At 33.7% G+C, this 20347-nt stretch overlaps 1 protein-coding gene across 2 annotated transcripts in view; it reads left to right on the forward strand.

Annotated features, from left to right (window-relative positions):
- The first annotated feature begins 2421 nt into the window (after positions 1-2421).
- LOC116345830 (cyclic nucleotide-gated cation channel subunit A) overlaps positions 2422-20347 on the forward strand; it is a 43625-nt gene continuing 25699 nt past the window's right edge. The window contains exons 1-3 of one of the 2 annotated variants that reach the window (XM_031775537.1): positions 2422-2502; positions 2575-2737; positions 3833-4175. In XM_031775537.1, the coding sequence (XP_031631397.1) occupies positions 2634-2737; positions 3833-4175 (447 nt within the window). In that variant the 5' untranslated portion in view covers positions 2422-2502; positions 2575-2633. Of the gene's footprint in view, positions 2738-3832; positions 4176-20347 lie in introns of both variants that reach the window. The other variant, XR_004201534.1, reaches the window with a different exon arrangement.

Here is a 20347-nt window from a genome sequence, read left to right on the forward strand (position 1 = left end):
AGACATGCGACACGTGATGCAGTCAAGTGAAAATCAAAAATTCGAAACAAAATTAATCAACGCATTCAATATGGTTTTTTTTTATTCAACAAAAAAGAGACACTGAAATAGAGCGCATACATCAAATTACTAGGGGCTATTATTTATTTATTATTGTACTGCAAAGAGAAACACAATGCCAAAAAAAATCTGGAATACGCACAAATATATGTTTATATTTCGTGTAAATTTCGTCTGTTTTTTTTTTTCATTCTTTTTTGTGAGCACTTTCTTTGATTCTGTGTTTATAATTTTTACAGAATTTTTTTGTGAGCACTTTCTTTGATTCTGTGTATATAATTTTTACAGAATGTCTTATTCACCGTTTATATATGATGAATAAGATGTGAATGTTCTGTATAAAATTGTATGTATTATTGTATTAATTTTATTTTTAATTGTATTGTTGTATTGATTGTACACAATGGGCCCTAGTTAAATGAATCATCGAATTGCAACATGGAAAATAAGAAATATCATTTTTCAGATGGAAAATCCAGCATGTCCGGAATGGTTCCGCGCGATTTTTATATTTAAGCTGGTTTGATATGAAATCAAGGCAAACCGAAATGGAAGCAAGAGATGAAAAAAATGAACAACAACACCACTCAAACATATAAGAATAATGATACCTTCAATTGTGCTCCAAGCAGACGATTTTTCTTCATTGCCATGATATACACGCGATGCTAACGGCTCTTACTTCAATGAATTCGTCTGCGATGCCATTTCTATTATCACGTTAAATATAAGAAATATAGGTTCATTTACAAAAAAAAAAACAACAGACATTTTTTGTTGCTTCCATTTGCCGTTTTATCGAACCATTTTCTCCTTTTTTTCATGTCAATTTTATGGAAAATGATATCATATTGCTTGCGTTTGAGAAAATAAATTTGATATGTTATGCACTTCTTAAAATATATGCAGATATCTTCAGGGAGTATAATTTCAATGTTGTTGTGGTGTCTTTTTCTGTGTCAATGGGGCAAGCAAAATAAAGATTCGTGCAATTTTCTCGTGATTTGCATCACGATAGCATTGGCTGAAAGTGGAGCATATTCATTATATCGAATAACTATGAGCATTGCCAATTATATGCGTTGCACTCAATAAATGAATTCGATCACTGGTGGTGGTTCTTTTTTTCTTTTCTTCTTTCTTTCGATCTTCGTTTATTCTTCGGTTTTTCTCACTCTTTGTTCAGTGATTTCTCAAATTTTTTTTTTTGCAATTTATTGCAAACTGAGAAACAAAATCTTCTTTATACAGCACAATTTTGAGTGACAAGCATTTTTTGTAGTTTTCAATTAAACGTATTTTTTTTGCATAAAAAGAGATCGAATCATGACATAATTGAGAATGAAAACACGCCAAAATGTACGCATTCAATTAAAATGTAAATAAAAGCAAGGTAATAACTTTGTAAAAAATCGAATAAATGAATATTCTTACAAAAAAGCGCCATAAAATGAGCTATACAAAATCAAAAGAAAAAAAATGGAACGAACAAAATAATCGTACGTGCGTTAATTTTACGCCCGCATTTATGCGCCATGTGGTCGAATATTGTTTATAATTCATGCAGAGCCAATGGTGTTGTATAATTGCTTGCTGCATAAAAATCTATATTATAAAAGATAGTTATCAATTTCTGACATACCAATGGAGGACATTGTCGGTTGAGCCTAAAGTAAATTGAATTAAAACTATACGAGCAAAAGTGAAAAGAGAAAAATGCAAACGTGATCACGGGATATATTCAATACGACTGAAAGAAAAATTAATAATAGTCGGATTTTGCCAAAATTCAAACCATCATTTCTCTTTCATATTCGGTTCGACAGTCTTGTTTTGCATATAATACTGTGACGTCGATGCTTTCATTGACCTGAATTTATTTGTGCAAAATTATGAATTTTCGCTATTGTTTATGTACAACGTGTAATACGGCTATTGTTTGCGGACTACCGAGCTTTTTTGTTTAGTCAGATATTGTAAGTCAACAGAATTAATACGCTGGCATATGGAGAGAGAGATAGAAAGAGAGAGAGAGAAAGAAAGAGAGGGGAAGGGAGAAGTAAAAGTTAGCAGTATAAAACTCTGTTCAAACTTCCTAATGTGAATAACATATTGTTTGTTAAAAAACAATTTTGATTCGACCTTTGGCCGAATGTCTATTTGTACTTATCGCACAGTGTGCACCTTTCAATTGATGCACACTACTCACCACTGACAACAGCCATAATGATAGCATGATGCGATTTTTCTTTCTCTCTCTATCACCCTCGAAATAGAATAATTAGTATAATCAAAATTATTGTATGCAATTTTTTTTTACTGTCGACTCTGTTACATTTTCAGTATCTAGCATTAGGTTGAGCACATCAGGTGTTTCTAAAAAATTTAAAAAGTCACAAAGTAAAGTGTGCTTACAATTTTAGCATCACTTCAGTTTGTTTTGTGCGCGCATGTATATCCAATTTTAAAATTGTTTGTTCATGTTTGTTTGTTTGTTTTTTCGTCCATTTGCAGTTGGTTATCGTGTGTTCAATTGATTTTATGACTCGGATTTCCCTGTGCAATGATACGCAATGTGGCCTCGGATGATGGTCTCGGCCACACAAGCCTGTAGAGATAGAGCTTCGTCCTTTCTTTTTGTCCGACGCAACGAGAATCAACGCTCCGAACCATCCAGGTAAGTAGATCTCTCTCGTTTCTTTGCACCTTTTTTCCGCGTCTTCAAACCCAATTATATTTTGTAATAAATATTCGCCGATCATTCACTTCAACATAAAAATTCACATTTTTATATTGTACACCATAATAAGGTCAATTATAAATCAAGGTATTTACACAAATGTGTGTATCAAACGAAAAGGCGATGTGCAACTAAGCATTGTGTTTGTCAAACGAAATGGAATTTCACATAACATAACATGTTTTCAAATCGAACTATATAAATACGGCAAAACGAGACAGCGAAAGCGATTGAAAAATGGAGAAAGACACGAACGGAGAATATAAAGTTTAAAAAAAAACAATCCCACAAACATAATTCATTGTGGTTGGCAGCAAGAGAAAAAGATCCCATTTACCAAGATCGAGACTTATTATTTATTGTTGGTCGACTAGTCGGGGGTTGAGAAAAGAACAGTACATAGAAGAGAAATTTTGCCAGAAAAAAAACCATTGGAAAACATTGACATAAAAAAGTAATTCGTATGCTTCAAAATGGTACAAATCACACCATTGGCTGATTGCTTAAATAATTTGAGCAAAATCGACCACAAATCGAAATTCGGTGATTGTGTGTGCATTTGTGAAAAAAATTGGCCGTATATCATTTTGTCGGAAAATCGAAAACGACGAGAACAGAAGAAAACAAGAAGGATACGTGATCAGTTTAAAGTGATTTTGAAAAATATCTGGGTCATAGTTCTATTTACTCAAGTGGCTGTACGTTTTTTTGTTCTCGAATCGACCGCAATTCGAACAAAGATGATTTGTGGTTTATACAAACATGACCATCAATTTAATTTTCGATATTTTCAACCCAATCACTTTTCATTTGCTCACAATATCGTGTTCACCCTTGAATATTTAAGAATTCAATTGAAACAGAAAACGATTTTAAAACACGTAACAACATAAGCAAAGCAACAAAAAATGTATCATACATCATAAGATATTTTTTTTAAATGAAAATTAATTGTATGCGATGAATCAATGATTTAATTAAATGTCTTTATTTTTTTCTACATTTTTTTTCCATTGGCCAAAATGCGTGCAGTAATTTTGAAAACAGTAACATAAATCTGTACAATAATTATGCAAGTGCACCGTATGCAACCTACACAGCACCTCAATATACAACGGCAAATCCAAATCGATGTCCAGCTAATGCAAATATTAAGCCAACTTCTAGTGATGCCGGCAGTGTCGGTGGTTGTCATGCCGACCATCAGGAACCAAAAACGACCAACAAGCCTTTGGTGTCAGTTCGATCATGCGGACATCATGTGCTACGAAAATCAAAACTCGATAATGGCAGCAACAGTGAAACGGTAGTAGCCAACAAACATGAACGACAATTTAATGAGTCTGTGATAGAGGAGGGACACAATAACAATTTCGTAAGTACAATCAACACCTTTTATTTCATTTAAATGAATTACCACTTGTTCCAATATGCATATTGAAGTGATACCGATTGATAGAATCAACTAATTATCGCACATCGTCATTGCATTTTAAAAGCGAAGTTCTTTCGTTGATTTCGTTCAATTTTAGGCAGCCACAATTGCATAATGTGTGTCTAAAAAAAATGAAAAATACAGATATATTCCTCTAAATTACGAATATTCTAGAAAAGAAACACAATTCAATTTATGTACGTGATATTATATCAAAGACGACAAGTTGTATCTTCATATAACCATAGACACGTTTTGTTTTGGCTTTTTAAATACTCTCGATGTGTGTATGTGTCTTTCAACAGTTGTGTCGGCGACTTTCGTTATCTTGAACCGATGGTTATATATATTGTATATATCACTTATCCAGAAATCCACTCTTACCCTTCGTATTTGTATCGAATACATCGTGCATAGTTTCATTCAGCTCGAATGCTCTTTCCAAATGGGACCAAATTATAGTCACTGTTTGATCGCTCGCAGCAAATCCATACTTTATCTATTTTCGTAATTAAACCGATTTCTTAGTATAAATGTCTTTGAATGTCTTCGATCCGAAATGCACCCTACAGCCAACACATTCGCATACGTAGAAAACTGCCAAATGCTTATCAATAATTCAACTCATAACACCACCCATGTTTGCAAATGAGTCTTCAGTTCAATTTGGTATCTCATTGATATGGATGCTTTATTTACTTAAACTTATGGACAACATTCAAGTTAGACAGTTTTCAACATGATTTTCATATGATATTGGCAAATAAACTAATTCGCCAATATCAAATGAAATGTATAAAATTTTATTTGCAAAAAATGAAAAACCTAATCAAAATTGTTGATTAAGAAACAATAGACAATTAGATAAATTGCTTGATTAAAATTCAAGATAAAAACTACCAAATGGTTTCCTTTTTTTGTGTCTAAATTTGACACAATTTTCAAGTTTATTACAGATATATTTATTTCATTTTATTGAGTCGAAATTTTTGCTTAGCTTCGATTAGAAAAATAACTTATTCTTTGGACCAAATATGGATTAAAATGGACATTTATCTGATGAACTTTTCAAACGAAGCCGTACAAAATACACATAATTTCCGATCAAGCTTTGAAAGCTTGTCATTTGCTTCTCGGGCCGAAGATTATTACATTTCAGAAATATTTTTTCAAACCGTCAATTAAAAAATGTTGGAATTTGAAATGCGCTGGCGCATACTATGATTTTTTGTGTCAAGCAATATTTAAGAATATCAAATTCTTTAAAACACTTAGTAGCTGAACTTTGCTATAGAATAACTTGAGTGATATGCGACAATTGGTACGAAAACAAATATCTGTGTGTCGTTATACATAATATATCACCTTTAAATGAGATAGTCATTGTGCCAATGTCAATGTTGTCATTTTTTATATTCTCACCTTACCGCGAGGCCGTAAGTAGTTCATTTCTTGGTTGCAAGCTAGTGATTAATGCGAATGTCGACAGTTTTCATTAAGCTGATCAGGGCAACAGGTGATATTTAAATTGCATTTATAGACTATTCCTTTACTTTCAATTCGTTGTAGCGCAGCCTTTTTTGGAGCTATGCCTTTTTTGGTATTTCAATCATGCTGTCGCCCAAATTCCATATTTTCAATTTTCAGCCGCAGCTCATTTACGAAGTGAGCATTCAAAGTCTTGAACATTTTTCATGTCTTCCGTTCATTATTTCATTTTCTTTTCATTCGCAATCACAGTGCATCCATCAAATGACCCATTAAAATTCGGACGCTATCTTGCCTAATTTATGAAGATAAAAAATTTGAAAAGAAAATTCAATGCCCTTGAGACAAGGACAAGTTGAATTACAATCAAAATTGAAAGAGGTTGAAAGCAGCAAAAGTATGCTTTACTACGGTCAGTTTTCTGTGTTTGGTACTATATCGATTATAATTCCATTAGTAATAATACAATATGAATTCACATTGTCTTCGAGCCGACAAATTGGAATAAAAAGCAAATTATCTCGATCTTTCATCCGCAAAGTTATCTTTTCCGAACAAATAACAGTTTTGTTCAACAAAACAAATTGATCAGAATAAGCATTTTTCGTAAATATTTCCGATTTCTACATGAAAATGTTTGTACGGTTTTATGAAATCAAATGCAAAACATATTGTTAATTTTAACGAAGGAATTGAAAGAAAAAAACATTTGGTTAGCAACCACCATGGCATATCACACCAAATGAAAATGCACATAGTTTTATGGCATTGGTTGAATGTGTGGTTGCTTGTATGCCCTTTGACGTAATTTTTCGTTAAAACGAAGTCAATTAATTGTCAATATTCGTTGGTTGCTGTCAAATTAGCAAACGGAGCAAAATGTCGGGTGTCAGGGGTGATATTGGTTGCCGCTGTGAACGTTTCTATTGTCACGTCGACATCGTTTCGTGTGCACATGTGTATCTTTCGCTTTGTGTGTTTCGCAATTCAATCATATTGCGAAAAAAAGGTCACATATACTTAAACCCATTTACTTAGGTTAACTTTACTACTTCAAATTCCATGCGATTTACCTCCTGTGAAACACGAACTCCTTAGCCATTTGCATCTGTATATGTATACATATGAGCGTGTATGAGTAATTGATGCAAACTTTTAATTTAACTCCAACTTCACTTTATCTTCAACCAATTTTTTCTACATTTTGTGTCATTCAATGTCATCAATATTATTTATTTCTCTTTTGCAACACTGACTTTGTGAAGATTGAATACTTGATTCTTTTTTTTCTTCCAATTTTTCGCTCTTTTTATGGTTCCATTGTGTAAACAAACGATGCAAGGAAAAAAATCGTTGTACATTTCTATGTCGATAAATGTTAATTTTTATTGATAAGTTTTGCGTTGAATGCACATCAATATCATTGAATTCGATAAAAAGTTTTCGTATCATTTTCACAAGAGTTGTTCAAGTTTCGTTGCATTTTGTGGTGCATTCTGGTATCGTCAATTTCAATATTCATTGAAAATATACATTTATTGTATATATGTAGATCAACAGATATTAAGAATGCTAAGTAATTGTTCGGTGGAAAGTTTTTCATTTTAATACGTAATGACCTTAATTGATGCATTTTCCCTCTTTTTGGTTTTTGCCTGTGAAAAAAAAAAACGAAAACGAAATGCAAAACTTATTTGTGTTTTCTTCTTCTTTGATTCGTTTGCTGTTGTAGTTTTTTTTTTCTCATTTTCACAATAAATTCAGTTTCATTCGTTTTACACCCACATTATTGTTCTCACTCACGCTCTCTGGTTTCATTGAATGAACCATTCACTCACTCTCATTGACTCTTTCTATCCTCGTGCTCGTTGTTTTAATCATTTTGATGAAAATGAAGACGTGCAAACAAGAAGCGAAACACTCAAATAAAACCATTTTTCCTCACTTTATATTTCGATTTAGGGAAAAGTCGTCATCGTCGTTGTCGTGGTCTTTGTCACAAAGCTACAATCAAATCGTGCAGATCGTAAGATAGACGATAACAAATATATAGGGATAAGTGTGAAAATATGGACAAAAACGAATATGCAAGAATTCTCGTATCCATTTGTGGATACTTGGATAAACATCAACCATTTGGCAACGATCTTCTTTTCCATTTTTTTTTATTTCTTCTTCTTACATTCTTGTTTGTCACTTTATGACTGTGTGTGTCAATTTCTGTTGCAGTATATTTTCTATTGCATTCTTCTTTCTTTCTTTTTCCTCCTCTGTTCTATTTGTATTTTAGTTTAAATTATACGATGACCATGGAGCTTTCGCCTGCGACAATAGCAAAAATAGAACACTAATCAACACGTTATTTAGTTCAATAGAGTGGAAAAAAAATAGTGACTGCGGGCTAAACAAAACTCACAACTAAAATACTACCAATGAAAGACGGTGAACATAACTATACACATATTGCAAAAAAAATAGTTGTTAGCATATTACCGGTTGCTTCATTCTATTCGCTATATTATCATGCCTATTGAATTGGTATGGTTTTTGTAAAAAAAAATTGCATGGAAAACTTGTTGTATCATGATAATCAGTATAATTTGTCAACGGTTTGACTGAGGCTTATTTCGTTTATCGTACGGAAAGTTTTAAGCGTGCGGTTGCTGGTAGTTGGACAGGCAACTGCACACCTTGTGAAAAATTGCTAACGCTATCGGGTGTTCTCCATTAGCCTATCACTTGTAATTTCAAAATATCACCGGCTCTGTCAAGAAGAATAACTCTCTCTCTCTCACTTTTTTTTCTTTCATCTGGGAGCCACAGAGATCGAGAGCGAGAGAGAGAGAAAGGTAAGGAGAAAACAATCATAATGAAAAGAGCTTGAGAATAGAAGAGCTCAAATAGTTACATTTAAATTAGGTAAATAAATAACAAAAGCAGTGGCAATGACCCAAAAAACAATGAGAAAAATAGAACGCAGAAAATGGAAAAAAATTGCGTAGGTATAAAGAAAACAAATTTCACGAATGCCACATACCCCTATAAGAAAAAGAACAAGAAGAAAGAGAAAAGAAAAAAAAGATGGCAAGACTGGAATGTATTTTCGTCCGTCGACTGTTTAAGTTATTATTACATGCACAGTAAACATTGCACAAATTCAATGCGACACATACACACAGAACATAAAAAACCATACATTCCCTCGGTTCAGCTTGGAATGAGTTTATTCGCTGCAGACAGCATTTGCAATATTAGTTGCCATACACACAGTGCGCGCATTTAAAATTGAAGCAATAAATATTGTCTAATTAATTATGCCGATTTATCTGTGCATTTGGCGGCATCGTTTTAATTTACAACCAGCTTCAAATTACCATTGGCTTCCATCTGTTTCGTTTTTTTTTAGTTTTAAAGCAATTAATTTCGATTTTGAATCGATGCAAATTTAACGAACCCCAATCACTGAAAGCAATAATTTCGCAAGGACGTTCGACGATACACAGATAGATATATTTCAATTATAATTTTATAACAATCAAATAAAATAAAATCGTGAATGCGCGGACACACACACACACAAAAAGCAAAAGGAATTCAATTGTAAGACTGGTTTCGTGATGGTGATAGTGATGACGACAAGAAACATTCACACGAAATTCAAACGTTGCTTGAATGGATTGGTTCGGGTGGAACTGGATTACAGAATGCATAATGCACATACAATATTGAAATTTACAATTTCAATTGATTTACGCATTTGGCGAAACTATAAAGGAATTGGAAACCTTATAAAAGATAAAGTAATCAATTGAGCCCAACAAACGTGCACTTGTCAATCATGACCATGAATATGCAGCCGACACGATATGCGCCTCGTTCTCTTTATCTTTCTCATTCGATTCTGTTCACATTACCTCTTTGTTCGTATTGTCTGTCTCTCTCTTTTTTTCGCTTCAAATAATTAAAGTTTTTACTACAATAGATTCACAATCAACAACAAAAAACAAGTATTACATAACAAAGTTTCCAACAACTTTGAGTTTGTTTTTGTTTTAAAGGAAGAAATGTAAACCAAAGGTGAATTTCCACTATAAAAGTTGGCAAAAAAGTGAAATAAAAAATAAAATAACGAATACCACTAGCGGCATTCACTTTGATGCGATTATTCAAACAGATTTATTATATATACTTTTCATACCTTGTGGGATGTGGTGGTACTATATTTACGTTTTCTCACGCGGAAAAATCAAAAGCAGAAAGGAAATAAGAATAGTTTCATCATCCAATTTTCTTAAAAACAACAACAAAAATTGAATTAAATTCAATCTTGTTGTTAATTTCATTACATAATTATTCAAATTTATTGTTATATAACTCATCAAGCATGCTTATAAAGTGCACATACTTTAAGTTAAGATTGTTTTTCTTTTCGGAAATTATTCAACATTTTCATCATTCCGATGTAGTGAATGGTGTTTCTTCTAGTGAATGACCTTAAAGCGGCGATTAAGTTAGTAAAATTGTTTTACAAGTACTTTGAATAATGAACACAAAGCTTGAAACTCAAATATTGATTGAATTACCAAAAAATTTCATTCGAAAATGTTCACCAATTTTTTTTCTTTAAAAATTATTCCGTAATCTCTTCACACACACACACAGGGATTACAGTTACCATATTTCAAGGAAATAATAAAACAAACAACAATTGAACATGATAATTGGAATAAAATATTATAATTTTATACACAGTGAAATGAACAAAAATCATGCTGGAAATGTTGAACAATTGTGTGAATGACTCAATCGAAATATTATTGAGTTGGTGGCGCATTTGATGAAAAGTTAGCAGCAACGGAACTTATGCCAATTAAATTTGTACCAAAAACACTTGACGCTTCCTGGTATGCTTTCGTCACAATGTCATCTATGTCCATTTTTGTATCAGCTTAACGTAACGACCAGAAGTATAAATGGCGTATACCATTGCATCAAACTTTTGCTAAAAAGTAATAAAAAAAAACCGAAATAAAATTGCGGTTACAGAATTGGCGGATGAGTAGCAAAAAACCCGCACATTCAATATAAGCTAACAACGTTCACAGTGTCGTTGAAGTAGAGACTATAAAAATGGAAATTGCCCATTGCATTTTGATGACTCACTCACACGCATATTCATACACTTGACGCACTTCAATTGCGGCGCTGCCACTTTCAGTTGACTAATTGGTTTTTCTCAACATCCCAACCATTTTTAATAGACAATACATTCGAAATACCACAAAAACCTGACTGTCGACTGTATTTATTACGAATAAATGGCCAACGGAACAATGGAAGTCAGATAAAGATAGTAATTTTTATTGCGGTAATTAGACTAATTTTTGTGTACAGTGAATTAAATTGTTGTATGCATATTCATTGTATGCTCGCCTTTATGATACACACACACATAGGCACACATATTCATTGAACGTAATCTCTTCAAATGAAAATGCGATAAATTGGCAAAACAAAATGCTCGACTCATGAATTGATCAACAAACAGAAAATAGTAAAATACGGAGTGGCCAAATTCATTTCGAATTCAATATTATGGTGGTGTACGACAAATTATTTTGATAAAACTACAAGTCACACATGTAACTATACTCTGGTGAATACCTTTACCTAAAAAAATGCAAGCATCACTTTGCATGGCAACATTTCTTATGACGTTTTTCAACGATCGAATTTTTTAGCAACGCTTTTCCATCAGTTAGTCTCAGTCGAGTATGTAAACATCTTCACGTATTTTTGAAATTTGATTACCTTGTTCAGCCTTTCCATTAGTCAATAGTCAGAACACGTTTCAAGACATACCACAGAAATCATGTCCCATTGTCAATGCATATATAATACTTTGTAACCATGTTCCTCATAAAATTGTCCAAAATACTCATCAGCCATACATCTCCGTAGAGTATATACCAGTATCATGAATACAGAAGGAAGGCGAGAGGAAAAAGAAAAAGAAAAAAAACCTCGTAATTCAATAAATAAATGAATAATCAAATGTGGCGCCAATTTCAATTCATTCGCCATTTACAGCCAATCATTGGATTTTCATGGCGATAAATTTGTAATCGATTGTAATTAATCTTCTTTTTTCTCTCTCTCCATATTGATACTTACAAAGTAAATATAACCAAAATCATACAAAATATTGCAATGTATGCAATACGAGCAAGTAAATGGAATAAGCAAACAAAAAATGTGTTGAAGAAAAAGATAAATGTGATATGCAAAATATTGTGCTAACGATGTATTTATGCATTGTTGCAATTACTTTCATTCAGACACTTGTGATATTGTGCGTTTCTATGAGTTTGTGATAGTGTTTGTGAGCGCGCGCGCGTGCGTTTGCATTGATTTTGCACTTCGATAAAACCGAAATGTGATTAAAATATGTAAATTATGTGCGCAACAAATAGTAAAACGAATCGACGCCACAAAATTCATTAGACGGATGTGCAAATTATTTTACAAAATAATTTGTTTATTGCAAAATGCTGGCACATATTGAACAGCCACATATATAGCACGAATGACAAATTGGCTGAAGGTCATATGCAGTAGCTGCATATTAAAAGGACCATGAAACAATTTTAACTGAAAATCATAATAAAAGAGTAAAAATAACTTCATATGGCACACTATAAATGTTGTTATCTCAATCGATGCATTTGCAAATTGCAACAAACCAAAAAAAAAAAAAAAACACACACAACAAAATTCGAGATTCGCGATTGCGATGAATGAAATTGTATGTATACTAAGCTTCGAAATTGCCTCGCCGAATGTGTAAACAGACACAAATCATTCGGAGCGGCCAACAGTGTGTTATAAAAAGCGTGTACCACACCAAAATGCATACATTCTCCGAGAACGTTGCCGAAATGCTTACATTTATCATTCGTTTATTATTTACTCATAAATATTGGAATCGCTGTAATCCGCCGCCTTGTCAAGCGTGCGCACAAGCGAAATGAATGCATAGAATTGGATTTAATTACAACATCAATTGGGAATGTTTTAAATCGTAATTGATTTTTACGGATTATTTCTTTCCCGTGCACAAAGTGTGTCTTTTTTTCTCAATTGGCTGTGCTTTTTTTTTCATTTTTTATGGCGCGAGAAACAGTTTTTTTATTCAGGCACACAAGATCTCAGTCACCCATATCAACGTTAATGGCAATAGACGGCCATGAAATGGCATGCAATTCCAAAGTCAGAATGATAAATGGAAGCAAATCAAATGCGTATGAATTGATTGGAATTTATTTTTGGTACGTGCGCTTTTGTTTATCATAATAAACCATAAAATGGGCTTTTGGCTTGATGAATCTGCAATTTTTACGCTCCAGTTTTCTTTGTCTCACAATTTGAATGGAGCGCACGCGGGTCAGTTCATTACTTCTTAATTTAAATAACTTTCTATTTGAATATAGACATGATACATGCTTCATATAAAATAATTATATATTTTTTTATGTTAAAGAAATAGAAAGAATGGAGGAGATAGAATGCTATGCCGAATGCCAATCAATAATGCGATTCCATGAAGCGAAAAGTAAAGCGGCAATGTCATGTGCACTTTTGTTTCAAAATGATTCGTAATTGGCTCAACACGAAGTTCACTGAACTTGATAAAATCATAAAATCATTGTGTTGCATAGATGTGTATTTGCTTTGCTTCGACTTATACAAATCCGACTGGTGCAATAAATGGATGATATAGCAACGATCTGTACATATTAAATTGCGTGTTATAAATGCTATCTCTTTTACTTAGTGGATGAAGTGAAATTTTTGTAGAATACGTGGTCTAAACGTTATGCGACTGTGAAGATGCATCACATCAGACCATTGAACCATTTAAACGGCGGCATTTTCACATGCCACTACAAACACTCTTGAAACAAACAAACAAACGAACCAAAAAAAACTAAAAACAACACGAAAAACAATTCGCTGAAAAGCACAAGAATAAAAATTTCCTCTGGGGTGTTTTAAGTGCATTATAGATATGGCGTTTCTGTTGCTGTTGCCGTTTCGTTGGCAATGCCTGTGCCGGCTTGCATTTAATTCTGAAATTTCAATTCAGCGCATGGATACAGTGGAGATATTATATAGAGAGTTGGGTCCGGTGGTCAACATGTGATTTTCTTAATTCAATTGAGCTCACAGCGTGCGGGCTCTGACACAATATTCTGATGCGTGTGTAGATATGTGTTCGTGATTGGTGTAAGTGATAGAACGTTGTCGTTCTCAGTCGATTTTTCTTCTTCTTCATCTCTTTCCTTTTTTTGTGTGCGCGCCATGCATTTGGCTGCTGAATCCATTGTCAAGTGCCTCTCACACACATATATATATATATATATTTCAGGCTTCGGAAACAGAACACTTGACTGAATTCACTTGACAATTTTTTTTTGCTCATTCTCGTTCTCTGCCATCAACATCAAAAAAAAAATAGTACCCAAGTGTTACTACACGGTATTGACGTCTTTGTTTTCTTGAGCTGTGGCATTCGAACAAAATAATGATTCTGTTGATGTGGTGATTTATATGTACAGAAAACCCCCGCAATAGTGGAACATCACCGGGAAATCATATTTTTGAAAGAAAATAGCATAAAAAACAGAGGGGTTTCGATATACAAAAGTTCTGAAGCTATTTCAACAGTCAAATATATTTTCCGTTATTTGAAGGTATACATTCCGCTGCTGGTAGGCTTTACTGTATATTGTTGGTGCCAACATTTATTTCATCGCACATTACTTTATGCAAAAGGAATGTTTGTTATGGTTGGTACGTGCGTACGTTCATCATCACATTTTGAACGGAAACAGCAAACGGACGACATATGGAGAACGATAATGCACCTTCAATCTTATAGACTTTTTTGCTCCGACTATTTTGCGCTTTTTTGTACATAAATATAAAAAATATCGTGTTTAACTTTTACTTTCTCTCCCGATCCAATGTTTGTTCTCGTTGATCTTTTTCTTTCGGTTGTATCTTTACTCCAAATCATCGCATCAATTTTTTTTATGTGTCAAACAGGATTTCACACTTGTCTCATTCGAGATCCGATTTTTATCTAAGGCATACAGAGCGGAAAAATATATACACTCACATCTCTATGGCAGAGAAAAAGAGAAAGTTAGAAGTCAACGATGAAAAATCTTTGTTTTGTAAATTTGTTTGTTTGTTTTGAATGGATCATGAGAATCAGAATATTTTCTTTTGTACAAAAAAAGGGCTTTGCTCACATTACACACATTCCAAGATTGGGCTCATCATCCGATATTGTAATGCGAATAAACGACAACGCGTCGCATTTGAAGACTTTAAAATAGTCATAGTCTAAGGTTTTTATTCATTTCTATTGGTCTTCACACTTAAGTTTTAAGACAAATGAATGTTCACTTCTTCATTCATTTCCTGGATACGACATTCTACGAAATTGTCGCCGATGTTATCGTAATGAAAATATCACCATTTTTCTTGTAATTTTCACAGAAGAATTTACAATTATCACAATCGTTGACAGGCTGAACCCCTCTTCACCCCCCTCTCTCTCTTTTCCATGATAAATGATTGTGATGCTGTAATGGGCCGTTTGAGCACACAACACTCGTGAGCGTTTTTATTCACATAAAATGATTTGAATTATATTCAAATGAGCTTGAATATATTCAGTTGAATGATAAAACATCTTCCAAACTAAGTGGATAAAGATGCAAAGCAATTCAATAGATATATGTAACTAAAATTGACACCAATTCAATGCATGCGTATATTTCAATTTGTTCGCATGAATTCATGTCTTGTGTATACTTTCGTATTCGTTGATTTTGTCATTGGAACTATGGCGAGTATTTTGTTAGTGTTTCATTTTATTTTCATATTGTTTACCCAAACATCTTGCTCACTTTTCATTGTCACCAAAATACTTACCATTCGGTGTGAAACAGACACAGAATCGTTTTATTTTCTTGTCATTCCGGTTTGCAAGTGATAGCAAAGGTTTCATAAGCGTAAATCAAGTGACAACAAAATCAGCATGTAAAATTGACATATTGACATTTCGATGTCAATGATATTCTTTATCCAATTCAAATGTCGTACATTTTGGGTTCCATGTTGAGCTTGATAAAAATCCAATAATGTTTTGGTTTTTAGTTTGACTTTGACATTTTGTTTCAACCTTTACGAAACTTAAGTTTTTTTCTCTTTCATTTGTGTGATCCAATGTGTATGTGATTTTCATCTGGATTTATGCACCGCCGAAAACTGCCCCAATCAAAATTTCGCTGGCGCAGAAAAGAGAGAGAAAGAATCAAGAAAAGTTGTAAAGTGCGAAACGAAAATCGATTTTGCTGCCTTCCGGTCAAAAAGTTGTCAACACGATGAAACGTTACTGAACACTTGTGACTGACTTCAAAACAATCGACTTTTTTTTCGTTGCGGTATTGCCAGAAAAAATCATCGCATTTCATTTATTTCTGCATACCAAAGCACATTTGTTATGTGCATAAGTTTTGTTATTACTCAAGAGTGACCTTCATTTTGAATCGAACATTTGAATTGAAATATAAATAAAAAAAGATTTTAATTGAAATACATAGTAGCTGCATTGGCATCATTGTCGCATTGGTGCATTACAAATGGCCATCGGTCATGACAGAATAAGATAGAAGCACTTTTAGTGCATGCCTTTCATATTGCTTTGGGCAAAATGACACACAGTGTCACAAAAATGCTACCGGATACTAAACAGTATATGTACATCCGTTCAAATATCACACTTTAAGCCAGAAAAAGCGTCGGCGGTAGTGGCTAGATACCAAAAACAGAATAGAACAGACGATGCTCAAAATGATTTTCGTCAATAGTTTGACATATTTTGACTCTATCCATTGGGGGCCATAACTTTTACAATACCATTGGGTGTGGAAACGATTACACTATATTTCCGGTTCAAAGCAGATAGTCCAGCTTTTGTGGGATATACACACTCTTATAATTCGTCGTCGAGAGCAGTTAATGGCACAACGTGTCACTCACTTTTACATTATTTAATTGCTTTCTCTTTGGGGTTTTCTTCGCTGTTTTTATTTTATAACAACATAATATAATTCACTTCCGTGCGGACAAACTTAGTTCAATTGACCAACAAGCTAGACAGTCAGGAATTAAAAGTTTAACATATTTTTATGTGTACCAGATGGCACGTGTTCAGGATGATGAAAATGGTTTATTTTTCCGAAACGGTTTCATTCGTCATTTGATTCCGGAAATTCGTTTTGTATCAATTTCTTTTGTACAGTTTTTGTGAGCGGAAATGAGATCAACAAATATGATTACGTACAATTGAAATCTATATTTCAATTTCTAATAAACGAAGAAATATGAAGTTTTAACATTTCATTCCTATCTAGATAAAAAAAAGTATGTTAGCTAAAACCGTTTTGAATTGTTTTTCAAATACATGGGCATTTAGACAAACAATGCGTACCGCATGCGCTAATTGAAGGATGAAAATTGTATTAGCAAATTCGAAATCAACAAAAACAAAAACAACCGTTGATCTAATTGAATGCAATTAACCGCCGTCCAGTTTATTGGTAGTAATTATTTTATTTTATTCGATTTAATTGTTTGCTTTTCTTCCATCATCGTATATGAATTGAAATTCTGCCGAACACACACATATAAAGAGAGGTACGAGCACTAATTTTGTTACACACAGACACATTATGTGTATATAAAGTGTCTTGAATTTCATTTGAAATGTGATTCTTGGTGACGCAAACGATAGTGTCCAATACGGGCTGTGGGTTTGAAAAGTATGTTGTGATGATGATATACAACATCGTTATATACAAAATGAATTAAAAAGAAAACAAGAAGAAATGAGTGCGATGATATAATCATATTTTTGCAATGCAAACATACACACAAACATGAACACAGATCCAACGAGGCTTGAATTGAAATGAAAATGGTTGTTCGATTGATTGGTTGCTGAATGTTGTTGTTTGATAGCACGCGCTAAATAAAGGTGTGGTCGATTTCGAATCGATCAGTGAAAGATAGAAAACGCGTTCAACCGAATGCACAACGAATGAATGAAAAAAGCATAACATACACATAACGTAACAAATGCTTAAGTGGTTGAATGTTGCAAAATAAAAAAAACAGCATATTTTGTTTGCATTTGAGTCGGGTGTTAAAGGGTGGTGGGTGATTATGTGAATGCGTGCGCTCTCGATGCTCTAACGCGCCAGATCGTCGATTAATGTTATATGTGCATGGTTATTTGGGAAAAATCCCACAATGAGTTTGTGTTTTATTTGTTCAATTTCTTTGCGATTATGTTGGACTAAAATCAATAAACACACATAACAAACCAATTTCTAATGTAAATGCCGATTTCTCTCTCTCTCTCTCTCTCTCTCTTTCACCTACTCACTCACTCTGAGTTACTCACTTTGTGTCACTATTTACGTCGATAAGTGGATAAGAAGCACTATATTATTTCGAGTGTGTGTGTGCGTGTGTTTTCACTGGTGGATTTTTTTGGCTTTAGCCGGATACCGTATTTGTACCACACTTTCTTTACTCCAATCATCCAAAGAACAACAGTGCCGACCTCAAAAACATGAAAAGAGAGAAATGTTTTATGCTTCGACACAATTGGCAAGCACATTTTCGAACTCTTTTAAATTTACTGCGGAAAAATTCATAGACAAAACATATTACATATTGAATGGAAAAAGCAATCAAGAATGTATTGAATTTCACACACGATTGTATTTTTGTTTAGTTTTGTAAATGTGTGATGTAACAATATCCAAGACAATAAATGTGATGGAATGTGCGAATAGCAAAAATTGTATTTTTGACATTTATCGTTTTTCGAACGCTTAAAAGCAGTCGCATGCTTCAGCCATAAAGCTTTTGTGCTGTTAAACTCATTTCAATAAAAAAACAACATATAAACAAGGATAATTGATAATAATTGAGACGTAGAATGTCATCACTAGGATAGAAAATAAAATGCGAACAAAATGAAACGAGCATGGAAAATCGCATGCATAAACGGTATAAAATATATCGGTCGCATTGTGCATGAAGATTCGAGAATATCCACATCACATATATACACATTTTATTTCTCGAATGTATACTAGGCAGATAGAGAACAAAGTGACACACATACTGTGCATGCATAATAAAACTTATTTTATTCCGTTAACTACTTTATATCTTTATCGTCACTTAACCGAGAAAAGAGAGAAAGAAAGTATGTGCGATCACTGAGAGAAGAGTATGAACACATCAACCGCACAAACAATGCGAACATGGTAAAAAAATTCCCCAAGAGCAGCTCAAACTTGAAATTTTTACCATTGTTTTAACTTAACTGTTTGTTATCTGTTGGTGGCACACGCTTTTCCACTTTGCCATTCCTGTGGCTTAACCTCGACACATCGACACAATCGTTTGCGCTTCGAATGTCAAACAAACGACGTGAAAGACAGTGGCACGCAAACAATGACCAATAGCCGTTTTTCATCGTTCAAACATGGTTTACATTTACATGATCCGAGGATATCAATTAATATTATTATCGGCTATGATCCTATTACAATCCATAAGTCAATTTTTGACGTCGATATCCGTCTCTTGTTACACTCTTCTTTTGAAGAAGAGGGGGCGTATGGTTTTTCTTCACATCTTTTCATTTATGACATACTCGCACACTCAAAGCATTCCTTTTAATTCAATTTTATGTTTCTCTGTGTGTCTGTTTATCATCTTTCTATCGCATTTATGGAACATTTTTCGATGCGCGCGTTCGATTAAATTTTTTCGTATGTGAGTGTTGCAAGCAATTTCCTGTGTGTGTCGGTTTTTTTTATTGTTATTTTTTGTCTTTGTCCATGTTTCTGGTTGATGGCTATTGAGAATATTTAACACATGCATTTTATCTCTTTTAATCACCCTCCGAGGACTCTTTGCTCAATCGAATTTTATAATAAACGCGCTTCAGCTATTTTTCTATTGTTTCAAACTATACACTCACATTTCACTTTGCGATAATTGCCTCATAAGTTCCTCGCTCCACAAAATTTAATGTCTGTCTTATACACTATAAACTGTTGAATGCTCTGACATTTTTTTTGCGTCTCTGTCTGGCCACGCGACACACAACAGAGCATTGATATAACAAACGAAAAAACGACAACAAAGAATTACGGTGGCTGACTAATTTTGTTGTTGTTTTATTTCATTTTTTTTACATGATGTTTGCTGTAACTCGCACCTTTGTGCAATTATATGGGCCGACAGCAATGACTACAAGAAGCTAATCGGCATTTAGCTATTAAACGCGCACCGTGCGTTGCATGTATTCGCAACACTATCAGCAACACACACACACAACACTCTCTCTGTCTGTCTTGAACTGTTGCCGTTTGAGCGCGCGTCTGCCGAACACAGAAGACGCACTCGACGAAGACTGAGAGAGAGAGAGAGAGAGAGAGAGAGAGAGAGAGAGAGAGAGAGAG

This window comes from Contarinia nasturtii, unplaced genomic scaffold, assembly GCF_009176525.2.
Source record: "Contarinia nasturtii isolate CC-2019 unplaced genomic scaffold, AAFC_CNas_1.1 Cnas_scaffold_129, whole genome shotgun sequence".
Classification (NCBI taxonomy): Eukaryota; Metazoa; Arthropoda; class Insecta; order Diptera; family Cecidomyiidae; genus Contarinia; species Contarinia nasturtii.